Source organism: Macrosteles quadrilineatus, unplaced genomic scaffold (assembly GCF_028750875.1).
Source record: "Macrosteles quadrilineatus isolate MER2022 unplaced genomic scaffold, UCM_ALF_1.0 Scaffold_1__1_contigs__length_201487025, whole genome shotgun sequence".
In the NCBI taxonomy this organism is placed as follows: domain Eukaryota; kingdom Metazoa; phylum Arthropoda; class Insecta; order Hemiptera; family Cicadellidae; genus Macrosteles; species Macrosteles quadrilineatus.
The window spans coordinates 73,068,705-73,096,476 of NW_026542594.1; the positions used below are offsets into that span (position 1 = coordinate 73,068,705).

At 36.3% G+C, this 27,772-nt stretch overlaps 1 protein-coding gene across 2 annotated transcripts in view; it reads left to right on the forward strand.

Moving 5' to 3' along the window:
* The window catches only part of LOC128983584 (nucleotide exchange factor SIL1), a 161,565-nt gene that overhangs the window by 98,331 nt on the left and 35,462 nt on the right, over window positions 1–27,772 (forward strand). For both annotated transcript variants that reach the window (XM_054402918.1, XM_054402917.1), the window contains exon 5: window positions 3,460–3,571. In XM_054402918.1, coding sequence (XP_054258893.1) covers window positions 3,460–3,571 — 112 coding nt within the window. The remainder of the gene's footprint in view (window positions 1–3,459; window positions 3,572–27,772) is intronic.

The following is a 27,772-nucleotide window of genomic DNA, read 5'->3' on the forward strand; positions in this document are numbered from 1 at the left end:
TTGAAATGCATTTTATTTATGGTTTGTGTAACGGCAATGCGTCGGCTGCTCAGAGAGAGTACCAGAATCGGTATCCTGATCGCACCACCCCCAGTACTCAGGTGTTTACTAGAGTGCATCAACGTTTGCTGGAAACAGGATCGGTTGGGAAGAAGAAGAAAGAAGTAGGACCTGTGCATGATGTTGCAGCTGAAGAGGGTGCAATTCAGAGAGTTATGGATAATCCTACTACTAGTGTTAGGCAGCTTGCCCTTGAAACTAGTATGTCCCGGTGGAAAGTACATAAAGTGTTGAAGGACAATAACTTCCATCCGTATCATTTTACAAAGGTCCAAGGATTGGAGCCTCGTGACTTCGAATCCAGAAAGGAGTTCTGCCGCTGGCTTCTTCAACGTGATATTGTTGAATATCACTTCCTTAAAAAAATACTATGGACTGACGAATCCCGTTTTACCAGAGAAGGTGTGATAAATATTCACAATATGCATCTTTGGAATAATGAAAATCCAAAAGCCTCCAGAGAAGCTTCTTTTCAAAAAAGGTTTGGGATAAACGTGTGGGCAGGTGTGATTGGAGATCGGTTAATTGGTCCTCATATCTTCGAAGGAAATCTGAACGGTGATTTATATCTAGATTTTCTTCAGCACTCTCTACCTCAGTTGTTGGATGAAATTGATCCTCAACAAAGAGCTGAAATCATATTTCAGCAGGATGGTGCTCCACCACATTTTACTGAAAGCGTTCGGTTGTGGCTATCCCAAAACTACCCGACATGGATTGGACGTGGAGGAAGTGTGACATGGCCTCCTCGATCTCCAGACTTGAGCCCGTTAGATTTTTTTGTTTGGGGTTACATGAAAAGTCTAGTTTACTCAACTGTTGTAAACTCTGAAGTTGAGTTACGGGAGAGAATCTTTGAGGCTGCTGGGAAAGTAAGGGAAAAATTGACGTATGAGGTCACAGTTGGCGCAATCCGCAAAAGAGCTAGGGCCTGCTTGCGGGAAAACGGTGGGCACTTTACACCCAAACTGTGATTTGTGCTTCGGACAAAGTGTGTCATTGATTTGTTTAATGGGTTAACTATCATTTCATATTTAAATTGTAGTGTGTATTATGTTTTTTACTAATGTGTTGTGTTTTTTAATTACAAATTTTCCAAAGTCTTCAAAAAAACTCTTTAGTTTGATGGAAGTGTAGTCTGGTCAATCATAAATTATACATACCCTCATCATCAGTGGTCAGCTCATAAAATAGTAAGTAAAATTTTATTAGTTTTTACAATATCTGTTTTGGCTTGACCGTGATTTTTCACAATAGTGCGTAAAATTCACCATGGATTTGACAGTAGGTAAATGTTGTTATACATCATTGTAAAGCCCTTTAAATGAGGAAGTTTTTAGTCATATTTGATAACCTCTCCGGAACTCAACAACCGAGAAATAAACTGCTGAATGTTATTTACATTTTCGTCGATATAAAAATAATTTGTTTAACAAAGAATTTTAAATAGAATATTTTTACGTACCCCAACGATTATGTGTTATATTTATTTAAAATTTTGTGAGGATTCTGAAAATGTCATTGAAGTTGACGGTAAGTGCATTTTTAACAGAGTAAAATAACCTTTTTCATAACAACTACAATAATTTTTGAAAAATCTTAATTTATTTGTTATTCTCTAACTGTTGAAGTTGGGAACCTCAAATTTGCGACATTCTGTCACCATTACCATGTAGTTTAATGCAAAATTGTATTTAACACTTATCACCGGACACCCTGTATATATATATATATATAAATAAAGATTAAACATTAATAAACTTAGTACCCAAGTAAAATTATTTATTAAAATATTTACTGACTTGGTTGAAATGAAATATTTACTATTTGAATTTGGGTTGGTGTAAATATTACAATGGAAAAAAGCGAGAAAGCTTGGACAGTTTGATATATACAAACTGATATATACTCTGTAATGATTGCCTTCAAATTTTCGGTTACAAATGATCTCCAGTTAGTCATCGATAATAGCTCTAAATCGTAGCTATTATACATCAATGGTTACAGTTGGACTGTTTGAGTGTGTGGGCGATTCTAGTATCTCGCTCTCAAAGTATTGACATTTTACGGTTATACCGTAATTAAAACATTTAATCACCCGTAATTCATCCAAATGATATGAAAGAGGAATGGTATATTTCAGTACAAGAAAGATTAATTGGAGTAGTTTTTTTATTGTTTTTTGTGTCTCAATATTTGTATTTGTATTGCTGAAAGAATTTGTCTGAGTACATTCTATGGAAACATTACTTGAAACTGCCCAGTTACTAAACAACTCGAGAATGTTGGGTGTGACTACCAACGCCTCTTTGCACGACGTTTCTTCTTAACAGCCTGCAACAATATATCATACCAGCTACACATCCGACTTGTACAGTATCGTTTCCATATTGGAACGGTCCAAATGTCAGTCACATTGGGCGTTCTATACGCTCGTGTAGTCAATGTTCTCGCGTTCAATACGCTGCTGATTGTCGGCTTCATGTAGTCCTAGACATTTTTGCGCGTACTGTCGGTGGCGTTTCATACGCTCGTGTAGTCCGGCCCTTATGGGAGAAAACCCAAGCTGATCTTGTTTTTTGGTGTTTTCTACAAATGTGTCCCACTCATAGAAGCATTAGGTTATCCATAATATGTCATTGTGACCACTTTTGCCTATATTTTATCATATTATTTAAGACAGATCATCATAGGTTCATGAGATTAATTTCATACATGTTTTCAATTATTCAATACAAAATAATACAAGTGCAGAAGGGCACGTTGCCCATATGAGCTGTGTCCATATTTTGTTAAATTAATAGTGGTTTACAGCAACTGGATAAAATTTTTAATAATTTTTTTTATGTAAAGTCATAAATCTCCAAAATTGCAATTTAATGCAAACTTTTCAGAGAGGTTACTTTGATGTATTCATTCAGCTTAGTGAAAACATAATATAGAGCCCTTGAATGTTATTAAACCAACGAAAAGGGTTGTGCATGTTTACTAGCGCTACTCAGCAACAAAAACCATTAAATTTATCCCCAAAAAAGGTCTCAAAGTGCATTGAACAGCAGCCTAAAAATATTTCGAGCAACAGTTACTCTAGTACTTGCTTATTTATGGACAAACATTGAAGCAGGTGCTGTGTTCAGTATTCTTTTGCAACTATTGGCTGCTATGCATATGGTTTTTGCAATCTTGCTTTTCTAGAGTTGATATTTTATCACAAGTAATTTTCATTCATTATTTTAAACAAATATTTTCTGATTATATATCATTATGGTAGGAACAGGAAGAAAGTTTTATATGTATTGTTGGTTCAATTGTATTACCTTTGCAGTTGGTACAGATAAATATAATTTGGGTTGACTGTTAGCTACAGGATGAGAGTTTGATTGAAGGATTGTTTTATAGACTGCCGATGATAGTGTATCCATCCCTCAACTCGAGCTCGTCCGTGATTCGGTCTGAGTCTGCTCGGCTACTGGGAGCTGCCGTCCAGAACAACGCTGTTTGTCAAATTAAGGTAGAGTACAGCTGTAATAGAATAAAACTTGAGTAATGAGTTCTTGTTCTTAGGCCTACCCAGTAATAATGAGCTTGTCATGATATCTACAGTATATATAAAGCCAAAAGTACCCGCATGAACTTTTGAGAAAACTACAAGTCACACCCCCATAAACCGTATACTTAAAATGTTCGTCATGACGAGAAACCTTGCGTAAAACTATCCATTATTTCTTAAATTGCCCTATAAGGTCGTAATTGCTTTCCAAAGGGAACTTTCCATATACCTAATGTTAAAAATACCTCAGCTGTATTCATTTGTATGTTATTCTTTCAATTTATTACCTTATTAAAATCAAAATCAGGTGAGATTATTTTTGTTTGTATTACTATACTCTGTTTTGTTTATTTCAGCTTAACCTAACCAATCAATATTTTTATTAACCCTCCGAGTGTTATGTGTCGTAAAAGCGACTCATAACACATCCGCTGTAGTGTCATGTGTCGCTTTTGCGACTCACAAACACTGTTTACGGCGACGGCTCTGCGACTGACTGAATCAGATTGAACTGGATCGAGTTAGGTATCGTTTTTTTCAGCAGATTCAGAGCTTTCTCCTGATGTCTGTTTCTATACGCTTTTTATTTTAGTTCTGAAAATATTGTAGCAGACAGCTGACGTGTGTATTTGTAAACAGCTTGGTTAACCTCGCACCGATGACTGATGTGTTTTATTAAGTTTATCATTGTTTTAGTGTTAAAAATCAAAAGTAGTGATATACGTGGTGCATTATAAGAAGATTTAAGTGATTTTGAAGGGCTGGTTGATGATCCTGAAGAAGTAGGTAGTGATATTGATGTAAATTATCAGCCAGATTCCTAGCTATGGTTAGGCTATTCATTCTTAGCTAAACGCTATGTACAGAAATCTGTTTTTTGCCCATAACTTATTTATTTGCAAACCTACTTCCTTAAATTATTACATTTTTGGAATCCTCATAAAATTTTGAACAAAGTGGCTATTTAAAAATATTTGTTGAACTATAAATTATAACAATTTATTGAGAGCAAACATAATTTTTTTTCATTTATTTAATAATTGTTGAGAATTGTTAACCCCACAAAAATTGTTGAACATTTTTTTTGTAATGTTTTATATGTTACATTGAAGCCCATAATTTTCTAAACAAAATTATATATAAAACAGTATACTTTACATTGTTTTTAAGTTTCTAAGAAACATTTTAATAAAACCCTGCGATTGCGCATTAAATGGGCGAACATTAAGACCAAAACTAGAGACACTTGGAGGGTTAATACTTATGAAGTCAAACGGGGTGAAGCCCGTGGGTAGATAAAATAGATAAAATAGATGGGTAAAAATAGTTTTAAATTTTTTGTTTGAGTGGACTGTATTTGCTTTGATTACATAAAATAAATATCACTTAATTTCCATAGTAACACTTTCTTCTTTGATGATTTAATTTACTAGCATGCATCTTCATTCAGTTCATTCTGGCTTCCTTCTAATCATGAGACCTTCTATGGAGGACCAAACCCCCTCACCACCGCGCTGTGCCGGGACAGCGGAATTAAAATCAGAATGGAACATCCAAACTGTTCGAACGACACGAATTGAAGACATCGATGTTCGTGGTGTAGTGGATAGCGTACTTGACTGATATTCATGAGGTATCGAGATCGAATCCCTCCGGTCACACTAACTTTTTATTAGTAAACCTCCATTTTATTTTTATCTTATATCTTTTTAGCGAATTTCCCATATAGGGAATAAGCTATTACCGTAGTACTCATGGTAAGACCTGGACCCGGGACTGATTTTTTTTTTCGTTTTGAGGTCCCTAGAGGCTAAAAACACCATTCGTTCAAATTCATATATATATATATATATATTAATAAATAATATGTAAAATAACATGAGTACCCTTTTTTTATATTCTTTTTTATTTAATAAATCACAACATGTTTCGTCTCTAAGGACATTTTCAAGTGTGTTAACCTAATTTCAAACAAAAATATTATATATATATATTTATATATTTATACCTATATTTATATATTTATACCTATATTTATATATTTATATATCTATATATATATATATATATATATACGTGTCCGTTAGCACGATAACTCGAGCAAAAATGATCCGATTTTGATGAAATTTGGTATAAACGTGTAAGTAAACCTACGTTTATTCGAATGAGTTCGCGAACCAGCATAATCGGACCATGGGAACGGGGGTTTATGGGGGGTTTTATGGGGTAAAAATGGGGTTTTCCCATTTTTTTCCCTGAAAACAAAAAAATTTGCAATTACTTTTTAAACCATTTTGTAGAACTTAAAAAAATAAGTAATTTAGTTTATTGAAGCGCTGTTGTATGCCTAACAGTCACGGAGACAATTCAAAAATAGTGTAATTTTAAATTCCCATGTTATTATTATGGAGAAAATGAAAACTGTTGTAGTTTACTTGTTTATGGATATATGTTGATAAAATTTGGCAAATTTATTTATTTTATCCTATACTATTGACGTATGGCCAAAAAACACTTTTTACCTTCCCCTTAGCAGCAAACCTAAGCACTCGTTAAATCTAATGTTATTTAAATTGGGAATAGCCTAAATATGTCTTATTCATGGAAATATTTTAGTAATAATGTAATCAGACAAGTTGAAATTCGCTTAGTCTGCAGGTTTGCTGCGGCGGGGGTATTTATATTATCAGCAAGTTTGGTTGTTTAGGTTGTTATGACAGTTTCATTTCATAATTAAAAATTATAAAATTAGTTTAATAATAAAAAAAATGAATTTTATAATAAAAACAATGTATTTTATAATTTAAAAATTAATTTTATAATTTTTCTTAAGTTTTCGTGAGGGGCTCTCCCACAATCCCCCACTCCTTCGCAAAACAGGTTCTCAATGCTTTCTAAACAGGACGCACATTCTGAGTCATGGCGCGGTGGTGGGGGGTTTGTCCTGCAGAGAAAGTCTCGTTTCTAATCTTCATCACAGTCACATGTTTTGTTTTTAAATAATTTTTAATTGTTGTACATTTATTTGGAGTTAGTTAATAAACTGCTTGCATTAACAGTGTTGCCAATCTTAATAATCAGCGAGCTGCGTAGGGGTTAGAGCGAGGGACTTCAGTCCCTGAGGTCCCAGGTTCCATCCCCGCCAAGTCACCAATGGATTTTATCTAAGTGATAATGCCACAACCCCTAGGTCTAGTCTGAAGTAATGTGAAAATAATCCCAGGCTCGTGCCTAGCGTCCTAGGACAACAAAAAAATTCTCAATAAAGAAATATTATTTAAGATATAATGTGATATAATATAATTTGATGTAATAACATATGATAATTTTTAATATTGAAATGAATTGTAATTTAAACTTTAACAAAAGTTCCCCGAAAGGTCCCCGTTGCTCAAAATCGAGCAGTTGCTAAGTATTACAGATGTTATTTCAAAAGGAATAGAAGTCATAATTTCTAATGACTTTAAAAGATTCGACTCAAAGATTATGGAAATACTCAAGATGTACATAACAGATCGATATAATCAACATTTCTTGTAAATATCTTATCATTTTTCAAAAACTTAACTTATCTTGTTTTTTATTGTTTTCTGCAAATGGCCTTACTCATAGCCGCATTAGGTTATCTATAATAACAATTATAAATTCTAAAAAAACATTATTTCTATTTCTTCTCCTTGGTTGTGTTCTATGACTTTCCTATGTTTCCATAGTTTGCAAATCGGCTCTTTCAATGATTACTAAGAAATGCAGCACAGTGTTAATTCAGTTTTCTTTTTAGTATATCAATTTATCCAGGCTCTCTCACTTGTTTTCATTGAAATTTTTATGCCAACCCAAATTCAAATAGTAAATATTTCATTTCAACCAAGTCAGTAAATGTATGTAGCAAACTGTTAAATTAGCAAACTTATTGACTGTTTACAAAATTAACATATTTTCTTCTTCTCACTTTTAATTTCCGACAACAGCTGGAGTTTCATAAAAAACTTTTTGTTTCCTATGTTAATCTTATGGAGAAATACAAAACTTTAAAGGGCCCCAGGGCCTCACTCTCTAATTATTTCCCTAAAAAGAAAGTTTCCTGCACAACTTCACGTTACGCTCTAATAATAAACTAAATTAAATAAGTATAGAAAATAATAAACTGTTAACATAAACATTGGTTAATGAATTTTTATTGACTTGTTTGGAATAATTGAAATATGATTGAAATAAAGAAAACTAATAAATATTTAACATCTCGGCCCCCTTGAACTCTTTAGTTCTACAATATATGGTAACAAATTAAACTCAAAAACAGAACTAAAAGCAATGCAACTTTGAGAACAAAAAATCTATAAATAACTGTTAAGTAAAACTAAAAGAATGAAAAACATAAAGGGTTTTGAAGCTTACCTTAATCTACAGGAAGAGGGGAAAGCTTCACTATAGGGCGAGTGATTAGTCCTGATCTTTTGTACACTTCAGCCACTCTGACTAATAAGGAGTTGTCATCAACATATGATTTCTTAACACACATGGTTTATGTTATTGTTTCTAATGTTTGTGTTTTTATATTTTTCATTCAGTTAAAATAGTTGAATAAAATGGGTTGTACATTCTCTTGTATCTTGTTATTATATAACTAGCTGTGTGCCCGTTCTACGCACGGGGATCTTATTGTAGTCAGTTATTGAAACCTTTTTATTAAGAACAGAATTTGGTTTGCATATTTTCAGATATGCTGGCAAAACTATTATACAGTATATAAACCTTCGCAAATACAGTAACTGACAGTTTCAAGCCAAAACAAATGCTTCGAAATTAAATGTAACCTGGGTCGTGTTGGTCCATATGTTAAATCCAATGATTAAACTAAAAAATGCTTTATAGATCTATGAGGCATAGCCCTAATGTAGGCCTATAATTGAAAGTTACCTTCCACAATGGTTAAAAGTATTTAAGGTACTACTTCAACCTCCGAATTTAACACTTTATTCGTGTTGACATTTTCATTATAAAGGTACTTTTGTCCTTTCCGTGAAACACTGAGAAATAAGGACATTAATGCTTTACTAACAGACATACACACAAAAATACAGAACTTAATTAGGGGGTTTGCTACGCTTTAAGCATAACAAAGTACTTGTAAAATTAGTATCTAAAATATTTTGTTAATGTCATCAAATTTCATCATAACAATGTATATTTGCTTGGACCGATGATGACCCGAAATGACGGCTTACTATATGAAATGAAGACGACTGGTCCAGGGTGGTCCAGCCACCCTGGTATAGACGATTGGTAATTTATAGTAAATATTACCAAAATAGGCCACTAACTATTGATACATAAACAACGTAAAGCGTTTAAACAATTCATTATGGTTAGTTGAATAAATGTTTTACTAAAGTGCGTTATCGTTTTCTTAACATAAACTAACATTTTGGAATCAAGAAAGAAAAAGCAAAAATTGTACAGTTAAGACATCAATTAAATTGAATACGCCTGTAATAATAAATAAGGTGCAACACCAACGATAACTAATTTGTAAAGTACAGTGATGTGTTGGTACTTAAAAATGATTCTTGCTACTACCAACAGTACCAACGGTTCTAAGGAATAGAACCGGTACCAAAAACCAACGTTCACAGTTGAGAACTATAGTACAGCCGACCAATTATATGAGTTAATCAAGTCCCGAGGTTATTGATCTCTTGGTTTTTGATTTTCTCGTAAAACGTTTTAAAACGGCAATCAAAGTTATTTCCCAATAATTGCTTTATTTGTAAACAACTTTTAATGTAAACTTATCTGTGTCAGTTTTTAAAAAAAACAACCTCATACAAACAACTTTTTGTTATTTAATAGATTAGGCCCTACGTACCTATTCTCTAAACAATGATTGGTAAAGGCTATCTAATAACATTAGAAGGAAATGTGACAAAAATCACACAACGTTGGGTTTTTGGACGTTTGTAATTTTATTTCTTAAGTAGGTAGGCCGTGTATTCTAGGGAAAAGTACCGGTATCAAGGATCGTCGTCGAACAGTTTGTTATGAATAATTGGGTAGGCGTACGTACCCAAGAGCATGGCTGTATGGTCCAGCGATTGCATCACACGGTGAGTAGGTACTATTGACTATATATATATATAGTCAATGGTAGGAACAGAAAATAACACATTGTTACAATCAACCACTGCAGTTGTGATTTTTTACTTACCACTTTACACAACCGCCATTGAAGCGCCGTGTCAATGAGTGGAAACCATATTTCTAAGCCATTGGCGACGATCATTATTAAATTTAAAGTTTCCCAGCCGTATACAACACTGATTCAAGGTCTTCTTTCTGGTTATCAAAACTCAAGAACAATTTATACACAAAGAATCTCTGGTTCCTGAACTGGATGATGCCTAGTTATTTAATTTCATTTACACGGTTACACTATTACACTATATTATTGCACTTTCGATTAATTAAATCCGTTATGTAAGAAAAACGTTTTTAATCACTTGGGATTTACATTCAAAACGTGATTGAAAAAGGTTGCGGTATTTGTAAACAACATTTGTAAACATATCAGTGACAGCTAGGAAAAATAATCTTGATCCGAACAGCTGTTCGTTATTTCATAGATGATTATGCAATAAAAATTGGACGAAAACTTGACATAAATCGCACAAAACTACATTTTTGAACGTTCGTAATATTATTTACAAAGTAGTGAGGCCATATTTTAATGGCTAAAGACAATCTCGCTAATCCAGTGAATACATTAAAATGACTTGGATCTTGATAGGTACTCTCGTTTTCCAGGAGAAGATAGCGTAAAATGCCATCTTGAGTGTTACAGACAAAGGGAAAGACAGACAGACAGACAGACAGACAGACAGACAGACAGACAGAAATTGAGATAAGACTCGTTTCTGCTTATTTAATGTATAAGACGTAAAAATAACCTAAAATATATATAATTCTGAGCAATGTACAGACAAAACTATAATTTTATTTATATAGATTTAAGGACTTGATAACTGGCGACGAGGAAAACCAAAATGGAGTCAACTAACATTACAAGTTACAAAAGGATTAGAAAATCAATCAAGGCACAATTTACTAAATTAACAAACAAGCTGAACAATCAGGAAATTGATCCTGGGCAAGTTGACGAACGTCTAGAACTTCTGGACTCAACATGGACTAAATTTCTTGAAGTACAAGAGAACATAGAACTAATAATAAACGACACAGACCTGGATGAAGAAGTAAATTACAAGATGGACATTGAAGAAGTATTCATTAAGTTGAAGATTATGTTGAGGCAGTTGAAACCTATTTCACTTTCGAATTCAACTCAAGAATTCAATGGTAATGCAAGCAACTCTACTGGCAATATAGCTTCAACATTCCATATTTCATTTGTACCTTTCAGTGAAGATGAATCTTTTGACAATTTTACAAAAAGACTTGAAGTATTTATGCACCTGAAACACATATCAGACGAAACTACAAAGACATTCACCCTACTTAATGCCCTACCTCCCACGTTACATCAAAAGCTCTACAACATTTGTACACCTGAAACGCCACTTCAGAAAGATTATGATGACCTTATAGCTTTACTAAAGCAATACTTGGATCCTCAACCAAGCGTTTGGGCACGGCAACATAATTTTATAGTACGAGAGCAAATGGTAGGTGAGTCCGTTACATATTTTACAGTTGAACTAAAGAAACTTGTTACTCCTTGTGAATTCAAATGTTCTTGTGGAAAATCTACAGCTGAAACTATGCTACGTTTACAGTTCATCAGGGGATTGCGAGACGCTGAGATAAGAACGAAACTACTACAAGTAGAATCAGACAAGACCTTCCAGGAAGTCATAAATACTGCTAAGATAATGGAACTTTCTAAAACTGAAAATACAATGATAACATCTTCAAAACATAAAGCCGAAATTAATCAAGTGATCTCAAATACTACTAATAAACAATTCAATACAAACAGCAAAATGAGAATTAAATCTATAGGACACAACAACAGTTCATTCACATTCCAATCACTTAAGGGGAAGTGTTACAGATGCGGTGACGAAAAGCATAAAGCTAACAAATGTAAATTTACTGAACACTGGTGTAGAAAATGTGGAAAGATGGGTCACATCGCTCGAGTGTGTCTGAGCGAGAATTCCATGGCAAAATTTAAGAACTTGAGAAACACATGTCAAGCTGATGTCTTAATTGAAGAAGATGAGTCTTATGAAATGAACTTAATAACTTCAAAAAACTCAGATAAGTTTAATTTGAAGGTGAACATTGAGGGAAATGAAATTACAATGGAACTAGATACTGGGGCCGCATTGAGCACCATATCTTACAAGGATTACATGAATCTAGGATTGAACAAATCCATTCACAAAACGAAAGTGGAACTTCGTACTTATACTGGGGAGGTTTTCGAGCCTGTTGGATATGTATTTGTGAAATGCACATACAAAAATCACGATTTCATTGGTAAACTATACGTGATCAACCGGAATGTCGATCCTATCTTTGGACGTGATTGGATAAGGGAAGTTAAACTAGATTGGGCTGACCTTAGGAGTATTACAAGTTCTCACATGCATGCAGATATCGATAGACTGATTGAGAATTACAAGGATGTATTTGATCAAAATATTGGTGTTATTCCCGAGGTAGAAGGTCATATACAACTACTTGAAGATGCCAAACCGGTTTACATGAAACCTCGTTTAGTGCCATATGCTTTAAGACCTAAAGTTGAAGAAGAACTGGACAGATTGGAAAAAATAGGAATCATCTCGAAGGTCGAACAAAGTGATTGGGGAACTCCAATTGTTCCAGTTGTGAAACCCAGCGGCAAGATCAGAATCTGTGCAGATTTCAAAGTGACCTTAAATAAACAAATTAAGGACATCAAATACCCTATTCCACGTATAGAGGACATTTTTGCAAAAATGAGTGGTGGTAAGTACTTTTGTACACTAGACATTAGTAACGCTTATTTACACATGGCAATGGACCAAGAAAGTGCGCTACTTCAAACAATCAGTACACATAAAGGACAATATAAGGTAAATCAACTCATGTTCGGAATCAAGACGGCTCCGGCTCTATGGCAAGGGTTTATGGACAAAATACTTTCTGGAATTGATGGAGTTCAGTGTTTTTTTGACGATATTATTATTCAAGGTTCGACTGAGTCTGAGGCCCTAACAAGGCTAGAAAGTGTTTTGAAAGTCATCAGGAGACACAACCTCAAACTAAATAAAGACAAATGTAAGTTTTTTCAAACACAAATCGATTACCTTGGACATACTATAGATCAAAATGGTCTACACAAGAACAAGGACAAAGTGGAAGCAATCTTAAAATCACCAAAACCGTCAAATGTGTCAGAGCTACGAACATTCCTGGGCTTGACTAATTACTACCAGAAATTTATTCCCAATTTGAACACAATCTTGAATCCACTACACAATCTATTAAAGGCACACACTAAGTTCGTTTGGACCAGAGAATGTGATAAATGCGTTGAAAAAGTTAAGGCTGAGATAGCTAGTGACCGGGTCATTGCTCATTTTGATGAAAATGAAACCTTAGTGCTAGCCACGGATGCTTCTCCAGTCGGATTAGGAATTGTTCTTTCTCACCGCTACAAAGATGGTACTGAACGACCAATTTCATTCGCTTCTCGATCTCTCACTGCAAGTGAGAAAAAGTACAGTCAGATAGACAAAGAGGCACTGGCGATTTACTGGGGATTGAAGAAGTTCTACCAGTATTGTTATGGCAGAAAGTTTATCCTTGTAACCGATCATAAACCACTTGTTTCAATTTTTGACCCATACAGAACCTTACCTACTATGACTGCCACACGTATTTTCAATTACGCTCACTTCCTCTCTGGCTTTGATTATACTATTGAATATAGGAACACCAAATCACATGGTAATGCAGACTACATGTCTCGCTTTCCTAATGAGCATCCACCGACAAATCAAATCGATCAACACGAAGCCTTTTTCATTAATCAAATTGAATCAATGCCTGTAACACATGAAAATATTGCAAATGAAACATCAAACGACAATGAGCTAAAACCTCTTTTGAAAGCACTTCAAGATGGCACGGATTTAGAACATATTGGCTTGAAGAATAATGAGTATTCACTTCATGATGGCTGCATTTTTCGTGGTTCCAGAGTAGTAATTCCTGAAAAACTACAAGGAAAAGTACTCAATGAACTTCATCTAGGACACTTAGGAGTTGTGAAAATGAAAAATCTTGCAAGAAGTTTTTGTTACTGGAAACACATTGACCGTAACATAGAAGATCTAGCAAAGTCTTGTCGTCCATGCTGTTTGAAGCAGAATCTTCCTGAAAAAGTAGATGTCCATCCTTGGCTGGTTCCATCAGGACCTTGGCAACGAATACACATCGACTTCGCAGGCCCAATTTATGGGCAATACCTTTTTGTTATCGTTGATGCCTATTCAAAGTGGGTTGAAGTCATACCAACCAAAACTACAACATCTAATTGGTGCATTCAACAGCTCAGGAAACTCTTCTCCACCTTTGGTTACCCGTTCACGTTAGTCTCTGACAATGGCCCTAACTTCACATCATCTATTTTCAACCAATTTCTACAAGCTTGTGGCGTCACACACAAATTCTCTGCCCCCTATCACCCTGCAACCAACGGACAGGCAGAGAGATTTGTTCAGACTGTAAAGAAACAGTTAATAGCAATGGAGAATGATGGAGGAGATTTGCACTTCAAAATAAATCACATCCTAATGTCACTAAGGAATGCCACAAATGCTACAGGGTCCTCGGCATATGAACTTATGTTTGGGAGACGAATAAGGACAAGGCTGGATCTTATGAAGAAACCCCAAGATCACACAGAAATGCCCGACGGATGTACTAAAATCAAAAGAGAGTTTCGGGTGGGGGACAGGGTTCAGGTGCGCAATTTCGGAAAAGACGGAAAGTGGATATTTGGAAACATAAGAAGGAGAGAAGGATTGGTGCATTATCAAATCGAGATGGACAATGGGCAGGTTTGGAGAAGGCACATTAACCACATTCGGCCGTGTAAATTTGAGGGGGAGGATTAATAAGGAGTTGTCATCAACATATGATTTCTTAACACACATGGTTTATGTTATTGTTTCTAATGTTTATGTTTGTGTTTTTATATTTTTCATTCAGTTAAAATAGTTGAATAAAATGGGTTGTACATTCTCTTGTATCTTGTTATTATATAATTTAAGGACTTGATACTGACTATGTTGTCTTTGCCTGAGAATACTTTGGTGATACGGCCAAGTTTCCAATGCAGAGGTGGGTGATTGTCTTCATGTATCAAAACTAAGTCGTTCACTTCTAAGTTCTTGTGAGACTTTGTCCATTTAGTGCGCTGCTGCAATGTGTATATATATTCTTTGTGCCATCTCTTCCATATTCGTTGGGTGAAGGACTTGACTAGTTGCCATCTCTTTAAGCGGTTTGTTGGTATATCAGCTACATCAGTTTCAGGTAATGTTACTAAGGGTTCGCCGACAAGAAAGTGTCCCGGTGTAAGAGCTTCAAGTTTACCAGGCTCAAAAAAAAAGTGGTGTCAGAGGTCTGCTATTTAGTATAGCTTCTACTTGGCAGAGTAAGGTTGTGAATTCTTCATAGCTCAATAGACTATCCCCAATTGTAGCCGGGGGGGATTGAAGATGGTGTATTTATGGGGTTTAACACATTCACTGCGCTACGAGATCCCGAGTCCTCGTATCGTACCTAGCCCGTAGTGCGGGACCCATAATTTGGCTTCTTTCCAAAAATTACGACATCGATATTTCAGTGTACAGTTATCGTAAAGAAATAAAAACTTGTACATATATAATGCATTTTTCTTGGTGTATCAACTATTAAATATAAAATGAACGAGATAAAAGATCACGTAACGCACTGAAGTAATAAACTTTTACTCTATTAAGATACGAGACCCCTGGGTCTCGTATCAAAAATAGTTGTTCCAAGCACTACATGAGGCTAATGGGGTGATTAGTAACCATGGTAACCTTTGTCGAATGCTTGGATGAAAGAAGGAAACCAAAGAAATAATTCAAGAATAAAGAGAAAGAATAATGGCGTTTTTATGCCGTTATTTTTAATGAGTTATCTAATGTTTTATAGGTTTACATATTTATCGTTTTCAACTACGGGAACATAAATCTTGTTTAACTATCGACGTGTTTCTCTTCTAAAACAGCACTAACGGATGCGTATTAAAGGTCACTGGTAAATGACCTAAAATATCACGATTGTGCAATGTTGTATTTTGATATAAAACAGCAAATCATTTACATTAATTCAAATATTTCTCCTGGTCCCTACTAAATCATACAAAAATCAATGCTAAATAATCGTCAAACCGGACAAGCAATTTCCGATAAACAACTTTGTATCGTTGGTTTTTGTTTTGCGATTGGGATCCCTTTCCCAGCCCTTTAGGGAAGTGGTGAAAGTCTAAATATAGCTTCAAGGTTGTACCCATCCCTTCACCACGCCCACTTGACTCACTGTTGGCACACACTTTTTTTTTTTTTTTTTTTTTTTTGGGGGGGGCTGGGGTAATGGCATACCCCTAGCTACTTCGGCCTGGAGACCTTTTGTAGCACCCTTTAATTCAATCTGACAGCCCTAGGCTCCTCAAGTAGCCCAGGAGCTGAAAGACACCCAGCTTCCTTATCTCTGTTGGTTCCAGGAATAACCTCCCCAGAGATGTAAGCCTTCTATGGGCCAACGCTGGACAGTCCAGCCATAAGTGTTCTGAGGTTTCTACCTCGTTCTCACAGAACCTGCAGAGGTCTGTCTGTGACCTCCCTATGGTCCTGAGATGTTTCCTGATAGGACCGTGCCCTGTTAACACTCCTACTAGCAGACTAATGTCCCCTTTCTTAAGGCTCAGCAAGTCTTTCCAGCCTTTATCAGCGGGGTCGATTAGTAATTTGGACGTCCTCATGCCTGGGTGGTTCAACCAGGCCTGAGCCTTTTGAACCTTGACCCAGTCTTGGACTTTGGCTACTCCTGAGCTTATGGGGGTACCACAGTAGGGTTCTGGTCCTGACAGTTGGTCTTCCGCACCCTTCCTGGCCAATGCATCGACTTTTTCGTTCCCCTCATGCCCCGAATGTCCAGGAACCCAAGATAATTTGACTTGGTTTCGCTCTGCTAACTTTTTGAGGGTGTTTTTACACCCTTTTACTGTTCGTGACTGTGTCACACATGACCCCAGCGCCTTCAATGCTGCCTGGCTGTCAGAGAGAATAAGGATTTTACCCTTTCTTAGATTCTTGCTAATAATATTATTAGCACAACATTCAATCGCCAGGACCTCTGATTGAAAAACTGTTGTTGTTCTGCCCAAGGCCAGAGATATTTTGGTTTTTTTTGGCACGCACTTATTTCGGGGTCATAGCCCAACCCCAAAATTATAACGAAATAAATACAGTAATTTGTAAACATATTTCATTTTTATTTTATTTAGCCTGAAATCAGCCGTAAGGAAACGCATTCATATAAAAAGTGATAAAAGAAAGATAAAATATATTTTTTATAACGGTTACGATTATAAGGAATTCGTAAATAAACTGATAACATATATTTTTTCTTAATTATTGTTATTGTAGGAAAAGAATAAATACAAATAAATAATGAACTATTACAGCTGTGCGGTACGAGATCTCGGGGTCTCGTACAATGACGTCATATTTACTTCCTGGACTGGCTGAAGATTGTCAACATTGTACTGGTTCATATAAACAAACACTCAGCGCTCTCTCGCCTTTCTTTACGAGGTTATGATGCGCAAAAGATTACTGCGCAACGTAATCTCGGGGTCTCGTATCACACCTGGGTAATCATAGCGGACGAGACCTATAGATCTCGTAACGCACCATTGGAATAATCCTGGAAAATATACAACACAGTGAACGTTTTAATGGGGTTAAATGGTATAATATGGTGTGGGATATTGGTGGGAGTGCGGGGAATCAGGAGGGAATAAACAGGGTAATGCTAATAGGTTAGGAATAGCTGTGTCTGGACCAAACTTAATTTAAGCGTGCTGAATCTGCTACGGTACCAATAAAATTAGGAAGATTGCTGGGGACCAGAGGGACGGAGACCTTTTACCCAGATCAGAACACTTGCCTAGCCAGCTTTGATTTACACTAATTTGACTAACTATTTAACTGCAGACCTATCCTTCCAACTATGAACTGAACATGGATAATTACTTACTAATATTGATGAGTGAATGAAATGATATGTAAATTGAATACTGAATGTGAAATACATCTATTAATTTGTTTGAAAATTGCTAAGCTACATTCTGGGAACATGTGATTTGGTTTTCAGGTTTGAGAAGGTTGGCTGCAGAAGGCAGCAACCCGACTAAGTTGTGATTTCCTACATTTCAATGGTCGGGTGAGCCAGAAAGGCTCCCCGCTTGTTTCCTGACTTAGCCAACCATAATTTGAACTTATATTCTACATAACTATACTTAATCAGTTTCGGGTCGCCGGTGCTAGAAATTTGGGTGTTATTTCAAGATGCCGAAGTTGAAGAAGAGAGATGAGCAAAGACGGGAGGACAAGAGTAGGAAGGTGGGGATAGAGTGTTGATGCAGTCGCGACAGGCTACGAGTTGGCCATGCAGCCCGGCTTCGCGAAATGCACATACTATATATAAAATATAGCGTGCCGCTATGCGTCACACAATGACTCTACGAAGATGGTTCTTTACGCTTTGAATCGCTTGTTCCCAAAGACCTCCAAAATGGACTGCATTAGGAGGAATTGTTACGAATAAACTTACAAAAAACAATGAGTACTCAGTGAAAGTATGCAATAACAACATTTTATTTGAACCATTTAACTAACATCTTTAAAAGGCAACACACACTCAACTCTACTCTTGTTTACATTCTCTCATAAAAATTAATTAACATGTGTTTAATTATTATCAAGCATTTCTAATACACATTAATATTAACATTTGCTAACAGCTGGCAATTTAAAACCAGTATATGTTAAACTATAGATTAAAAGAAGTAACCAACTCAGCATAATAACATCCTCCCACCCAAGTTAATTAACTTATGGTTGATTAACTTGTACTTTGGATCGTGTACTTCTTCTTGTAACTACTTTTCTCTCTTCATTAGAGTTTATTTCCAATGGGTATAAACGTTGTACTGGGCGAATCAATTCATTGGTTGGTGTCTTCAATCTTACTGTGCGTACAATTCCATCTCTTCCTTTCATTACTTCAGATTCATCCGCTTGTCAAAGTCATTACCTATGAGTACAATTTCCCCCACTTCAGATTCTCTGTAACTTTTGACATTATTATGGTGTGATAATTTACCAAGATACTCGATTCTGAATCTTGACTTTAGTCCTTCTCTTATTTTCTTTCTGTATACAGCTTTCTTCGGTAAATTGATCTCCTCAATAGCGTCTAAGTCGGGCTGTCTCACATCGCTTATATCTTTCAAAAACATTGATGGAGTAATGGGACTCAACTCATTCAGATCATCTGACATGTAAGTGAGCGGTCGAGCATTGATAACACTTTCACATTCGCATAATGTAGTTGACATTTCTTCATAGTTCAGACTAGTTTTCTTAAAAACTCTCTTCAATAGATCCTTTAGTGATCTTATAAGTCTTTCATAGAACCCACCCCACCATGGTGAATTTGGTGGAATGAATTTCCACTCAATTCTAGAAACTTCCTGTATGATTTCCCAATCCAGCTTCTTAAACAGACTTTCAGTTCCAGTGAAATTCGTACCGTTGTCTGAAAATATCGTATGTGGTCTGCCCCTTCTGCTTATGAAACGTCTCAATGCCTGTAAGAATGCATCTGTAGACGGTGCCAGGGTAAGTTCAAAATGAACTGCTCTCACAATAGCACAAGTAAAAATACAAATATATGCTTTGAGGTTTCCTTTAAGATAAACTGGACCTGTCATATCTATCCTGCAAACTTCAAAAGCTACAGGATCACGAAGTCGGTCGAGTGGTAAAGTCGCAGTTGGAGCTTCAAATCTTTTGGATGAAAACCTTCGACAAATCACACAATGTTTTATTACTGTCCTCAACGTCCTCCTTCCTCCTAAAATCCAAAACCTTTCTCTTAAAATGCTCAGCAACCCTTGTACTCCAACATGACAAGAATCTTCATGGACGCTCAGCAGTGCAGAATTCACAGATAGTCAAAGGGCCACAAATATTTTGCTGTCTACAGTTAATAGTAAAGCGCAAAATCCAAGCTAGACATCTCACCAAAATTTTGTACTTGGAAAACCGCCTGTAGTACCAATTACTTTCACTTTTACACTCATTATTTGTCATTGAAGATGATGCTACTTTACATTTTTCAGCATTTATTTCTTCTTCATTGCTGGATGTAACTTCGGTAGGCCATAGTTCTTTTGGTTGGTTTAACCATTTGGGACCCTCCCACCAACGCACTGATAATAGTTTCTTGGCGCTACAACCTCTTGATGGTAAATCCGCTGAATTTAGCTGACCAGGAACGAATCTCCATTGGTTTCCATCGTATATACTTCTGATTTCATTGACTTGGTTTTGTACAAAAACAGTCCAATTCTCATTCCTTTTTATCCATGCCAAGTAAGTGGAAGAGTCACTCCAAAATGTGGTTTCAGCATTCCTTAACATATCCGTGCTTTTCACTATAGATGAATAAAGCCTAGCACTTACCGTAGCACCCAAAAGTTCCAGTCTAGGTATGGACATATTTTTTATACATTTTTTATACATAGGACTTTTGAAGACTGAAGAGATTTGAAAATGGGGTTTTAACCCCGAAACTAGTCATCCAAGACAATAGAGGATTGATTGACGACAGGTTAGTAACCTCATTTTATGACATATTTTTTATCGGTGGAACTCTTGACTTCGCTTGAATCAACTGAACATTTACACCGAAAGATCCTTCCACTCTGAAAAAAGGTGCTGTGGCATATGCGTCCTGACTCGCATCACAAAACATATGAATAGTCAAGTTCGTGATCTGGTTGCTACCTAACAACCAACGTGGAGTTTTGATGTCCTTTAAAAAAGCTAATTCTTTCTGCCAATCAACAATATCTTTCCGAATATCTCCCCCAATTTCCTCATCCCATTTGATTTTAGATTTCCACAGTTTTTGAAGACTAAGTTTGGGAGTAAGAAAAAACCTATGGAATCAAACACTTTTTGAGCTAGAGATAGTATATTACGTTTTGTAACAGTCTGTAAAAGCTCACCAATATCTAAACTAACACCAAGAGTGTCATGTTCCTTATTCTATTCCAAACCTAAAACTTTGGAGACACAGGGTTGTAGATCTTGATTGTTTGACTCCCACCCTCTCAAACAAAATGAACCATTAGCCATAATTTCTGTTCCTTTCTGTTCCTTTCTCAATAAACCGACTTAATTCTTCTTCTGAATCTACACTTGTGACACAATTGTCCACATACAGACTCTGGCTTAATGTGTTAATAACATCTGTTTCGTTTTAAAATTTTGCTTTAGACCGTTCAAGATGATAAGTTATAACTGCACTAAGTACGAGGCATGTTTTTAAAGTAAGTACCGTTTTAAAATTTATCCGTTCCAGCGCTGCAATTGGCATTTTGGACATTTGCGCTGTATATGTGCATCAATTGGCAAGCCCTAGCCGGAAATTCGACAACAATCAGCGTGTTTACATCCAGTATCGAGCATTCAAAATGGTGCCGCCAATTGATACTGCCGCCGACTGTGAAGTGCGTGCTTTAATTAGATTTTTAAGTGCTAAAGGTGTGAAAGCCATTGAAATTTATTGACAGATTAGTGAGGTGTATGGCGAGAACATTATGAGTGACGGAATGGTATGCAAGTGGGTAAGGGCATCTAAAGACGGCCCCACCAACGTCCATAATGAGAAACGCACTGGGCAGCGTCACTGTCCCCAGTACCACGGCCTCCTTTAGTACCCAGTGCGTTTCTCATGATGGACGTAGGTAGGGCCGTCTTTAGATACCCTTACCCACTTGCATACCATTCCGTCACTCATAATGTTCTCGCCATACACCTCACTAATCTGTCGATAAATTTCAATGGCTTTCACACCTTTAGCACTTAAAAATCTAATTACAGCGCAAACTTCACAGTCGGCGGCAGTCTCAATTGGGGGCACCATTTTGAATGCTCGAAACCGGATGTAAAAACGGCCGATTGTTGTCGAATTTCCGGCTAGGGCTTGCCAATTGATGCACATACACAGCGCAAATGTCCAAAATGCCAATCGCAGCGCTGGAACGGAGAAATTTGAAAACGGTACTTACTTAAAAAACATGCTTCGTAGAAAAGGACTACTTGTCAACCCAAATACTACTCAACAATGTCTCAGCACTTGTAAATCCCCTTTGTCATCCACCCACAAGAATCCCAAATAGTTCCTGTCATTTTCATGGATACTTATTTGCAATAAATGCTTGCTTAATGTCCGATATCACTCAACTTACTCAACAAAGTACACAAAATTTACTCAATAAACTTGTGTTAAATTAGCATTTAGAACTTTTAAAAACCCTGCATGCTTCACAACAAAACAATGTTATGGCTGAAATCGAGCAACAAATATCACGAAAAATCTTGTCCAAGAAGGAAACCCAATCTAAGAAACTCCACGCTCTAATTGAAAAACAACATCAAAGAGATATAATTGTATGCAACCACACATTTTATAAGAGAGTTTTAAACAGAACCAAAATTGCATTTAGTGAAGACGAGTTATCATTACTTAACAAAGGCCTAAATTTCAACTTCCCTAACAATAAGAAATCCAGCCTTTTTTCAGAATTGCTAAATATAGAAGCATCTATAAAAAGTGTCAAATCAGAGGAAATACGAGACTCCACACGCATCTTAATAGGGAATAAAGCAAAAGTCATCCTAAAAAACCAACAACATTCAAAGAAACAACATTTAAAATATAAACCCTTGCAGCGAACCTTATCTAGCATCAAGAACAAACTTGCCGAACACAAAGCTCTGATAACAAAAGCAGATAAGGGCAGTTCGATCGTCATCCTGTATATTGACGATTACGTAGCAAAAGTTACCGACTTCATGAACAATAATAATATTGAAACTTTGAGTGAAGATCCCACACTCCTTAACACTAAAGAAATTAACAAAGCTATCACCAATAGTAAACATATAATCACACCCAATGAAAAAATAGCATTGAAAGTCCCGAATCCACGTGCCCCCATATTCCGTGGTCTACCAAAAATCCACAAACCCAATATCCCTATCAGGCCTCTAGTTAACTTTAAACCAAGCCCAGCCTACAAACTTGCTAAGAAACTGGATAGTATAATTCGAAACCACGTAATTTTGGAAAATAACCACAGTTTAAAAAATAGTTTGGAATTGATTGAGAAGATAAAGTCACACAAAATCAATGGTAACCAGAGATTAGCATCGTTTGATATAGTTAATTTGTACACAAATGTACCTATAGAGGAAACTTTGGCAATATTACAACAAAACCTAACACGAAATTCCAACCTACCTCCCGAGTCCATTGGTGAACTATTGTCACTGACACAGTTGGTATTAAAACAAAACTATTTTCAATTTCAAAATGGTTTCTATATCCAAAAAGAAGGATTAGCCATGGGCTCCCCACTCTCCAGCATCTTGGCAGAAATATTCTTAAACCATTTTGAGAATGAATATCTATTTTCAGCTAAAAACCGCTACAAAGATAAAATAGTGTTTTACCACAGATATGTGGATGACACAATTGTTCTATTCAACGGCAATAGCAGACAACTTTCATTGTTGAACAACTATCTGTGCAACATCCATAAAAATATGAAATTCACTTTTGAAGAAGAGACTAATAGCAGCCTGAACTTTCTAGATATAACCATAACAAAACAGGGCCCAGCATTCACTTTCAAAATATACCGCAAACCCACCATCACAGACCAAACCATCCACGTTGATTCTCATCACCCACATTCACAAAAGATAGCTGCATACAATAGCTTTGTAAACAGATTAATATCAGTGCCAATGAACCCAACTTACTACAATGAAGAAATAAATATTCTTAAACACATTGCTGTCGCTAATTCTAATTGATAAACTGATTCTTAAACATAAACAAAAAACCTCCAAAATTAAAGAGAAGAAAACATACATTTCAACAGAATTTGGTACATCTCTTAGTAGTAAATTTAAAAACATCATGGCCAAAAACAACGTCACTGTGTCCTTCAAAACAGTTAACAAACTTGGATCTTTGTTGAAAGAGCAGCCTCAGACGACAACTCCTGTTTTTGACAAGACTGGCGTCTATAAGATCAGTTGCGACGACTGCCCTAAGTATTATATTGGCCAGACAGCTCGCTCTTTCAAGAAAAGATTTAAAGAACATCTCCCAAAGAAGACAACATCCGCTCAAACATCAACCTTTGCCGAACACCTGGTTTCTGATAATCACAACTACACTAATATTGACAGCAACATGTCCGTACTGCATATATCTAACGACCATTTTAACAAAAATACACTTGAAGAGTTTGAAATATACCGAGCTGTGAAATTTGACAAACATAATATTTTAAATGACAACCTATCCTTCCAATCTAATTATATTTACGACACGGCCATTAAGGTACTTGAAAGAGAGTCGGGGATGAATGGGGACAGCTGACTGATAACAAGAACAAAGGAATGACGTCACAGCGCCAACCGACCTTGTTGACCGGCAGTCTAGACGCTACATCCATCAGGCCGTGACGCATAATCCTCACCGGTGTTACCATTTTTAGCTTTTACTCGTTAAATCGTACTTTTTTCGTTTCAATGTTCGTGTCTGTGTTTTTGTTCGTAACCGTGACCATGTTCGTGTATGAACGTATGTGTGTATTGACGACCTTCTGATGAAGTGATTTGACATCCCCTGGACGCCCGAAGATGACTTCGTGATAAGTCGAAACTAGTTGCGTCATAACAGCAACAATTTGGATTACAAGAAGCAGGTATTTACTTGGTTTTAAACTCCCCAAACAAACTTGGCTGAAACAGTTTTGCCGCGGACTAATGATTTACAAATGTAAAACGGTCATCAATTCCCGACGTAATTATGTCACACACTTCCTTTGCGATAACGCGTTTTTGATCGTCGTGTCTTCTCCGCTTTTTGCTCGATTCGGGCTCACTATCTCTCGGTTGATCTAACATGGTCGAGTTTCTTACGCGATCTACCACAGTTTTGAAATCGCCTACAAACTTAAACGCCTTGACGCAATCAAATGTTGTTTGCTGCAGTTGGTTGTACAGAATGTCACTGTGGGGCAGTATTTGATTGAAAAAGTCCAGCCAGAAAATAAAGTCTTCGTCTTTTAGAATACTTCTTAGGCCAACAGCTTTATTTATTGTGGCATAGTCATTAGTGTCATCGTTGAGTATGTAACTTAAACATTCCTCCAACTCTCTTTGATAATTAAAAATTGTGCTTACGATTCTGGATTTAAAATTCCACCGAGTACCTGAGCTTTTTGGAATGCGACGTTTTACTATCTCATCGAGTACTGCAGTTCTCTTTGTTGACTGGGAAAAGAATGATGAAAACCACTCGATATTACTGAAGAATATCTTAACCTGCTTATTTTGTGTAGAACTGCGTTCAATGATTAAGTTTAATTGATTTGCATAACAGTGGAAAAAATTTGCATTCTTATATTTAGATTTTACACGCGCTTGTACTCCCGTGTGTTGGCCACTCATCACGGAAGCCCCATCGTAGCTCTGGGCAATGACTTTATCAGGCGTTTTGTCGAGGTTTAATTGCTCTAATACTTCAAAAATTGTTTCGCTAACTGATTCTGCATCATGGCCTTTTGGTCTAATAAAAGTGATAAATCGCTCGTGAATCGTGCCATTCAGCTCGTACCTAATAACAAATACTAGTTGGGACAAAGTGGCACAGTCTGTTGTTTCGTCGGCTTCAATAGCAACATAGTCGGTTTGTGTCAATTCGTCACGAATCATTTGCAGACAAACGTAATATATTGAGTCCAATAACTCGTTCTGTATGGTTTTAGACAGACCCAAAAACACTCGGTTATTTGTTTGATTTATATGCTGTTGCAATGTTAGATCCAGCTCCACCATAAGGTTAACCATAACCACGAAATATGCCAGGGTTTTTTGAATTTTCACGTTCATCATGTCCTCGTAATGCTAATTCAAACGCTCCACAAAATTTAATTGCATCAATTAGCTTACTTAGAATGTATCGATTTTTCGAAACATCTTCATTTTGTTTTTGTATCTTTAACCTACAGGCATTGTCCAATTGGCACCTAATTTTAACTTTACCTAAAACAGCATATTCTATCGACGTATTTATGTGTTTTTCACTTGTTTTGTGTTTTTTTACTTTATCCAGTAGATGTTTAAGGTCTGAAATGCCGTCTACAGTCCATGCACGATCTTGAACCCCCATGACCAAACAAGTGTAGCAGAAAAATGAATTTTTAATTGAACAACCACATAGCCAATCTGCATGATTGTACATATGTGGCGAAAATTTTCGTGTGAAGCTATTCTTATTCTTTGAACTGTTTTGAACCTGGTTGATGTTCATGAAAGGTCTAGGAGGTCCTAATTTTTTCAAATAAATTCTGTGGTCAATATTTTTGATTCCTTCATTGATAATCAGGCTAACTTCGTTAGTGACGTTAGCCGTCGACGACAACGAAATGCCGCCGTCCATTATTATTTAGGCCTACAACCCACGGCAAATTTACCTGTAATATTAAGACTAAGAATAAGTCACTATAACTAAAATTGTCCAAGTCACTTTACCTATGGTTAGTTTACTTAGTTTTAGGGTTAATTAGGTTAGCCTATACTAAAACTACAGACGTAACTTAAGTTATTGATCCAAAAATGCCAACTAACTAACTAACTAACTCAATCAATTAAGAATAATTTATTAAATATAACTATTAATAATTTATACTTAGCTCTTTCAATCTTCAACAAACTACCGCTGCCTTCCTTAGGCATCCATCACTATCACTATCACTAAACACTATTTATCACAAAACAACAGGTCATTTGGCACTAAACTTTAACTGAACTGTGGTCATGGACATGGAAAGAAGTGAGGTTAGTTTGTTTATGGTAGTGTGGATGATGGCTCCAGTGCTGCCAACATAGATCTTCCTATCCTAATCGTGTGTGATGCAGAATTATCCAGTTTAGGGTGGCTGCCCTGATTTATGAATGCGCGCGCAGCTTTGGACTCTGCCCCAGAGTCCCTATTGTAAAGCATTGGAATGACGTCATGTCACCCTCAGCGCTGTTAGGTGTTTCTACCATAAGACTACATGCATTGTGTTTGGGACGGAGGTGGCCGCCGTCCGCAATCCACATTATGAAAGCGACTATCGCAAAACATCCATTACTGGATTCAAAATTTAAAACTATTTCATTTCATATTGTTATCATATTGATTAAAGTACTCGTAAGTAATTGTAACTTAATTTAACTTACGATATATTACTTTTTTATACATACTTATACATACTTTTTATACATACTTTTTTATTACATAAATACAAAAAATATTGATTTCTGAATTGTTGGGAGGGCGGCGTCTGAGAGTCCTTATGGGCTAGCCGCCACTGCTTTACATCATCAGGAGAAAGATTTGAAGCTGTTGGTACTACTTCTGAAGCCCAGAAATTTTGAACAGAACTATGTGAATCAAAATCTGAAATTGTGAGGAGATTCACTGTTGTGTTGGTACTAGGGCGCGTATTGTCAAACTGGACAGGAGCATGACCTAATAAAACATAACCAAAGATGGTGTTAAGAGCAATAGACAATAATCCAAGCCTTGGCTATACTGACAGTGTTTGCTTAATTTCTTCAACCGGGTGAAATATTCTGTGAAGGACTCACTTTCATTCAGGACGCTCTTTCAAATTCCAAACGGGCAGCAAAAATAGTTTGTTTTGGACCATAAAGTGTAAAGAATGCAGTCTTAATTTCATCATAT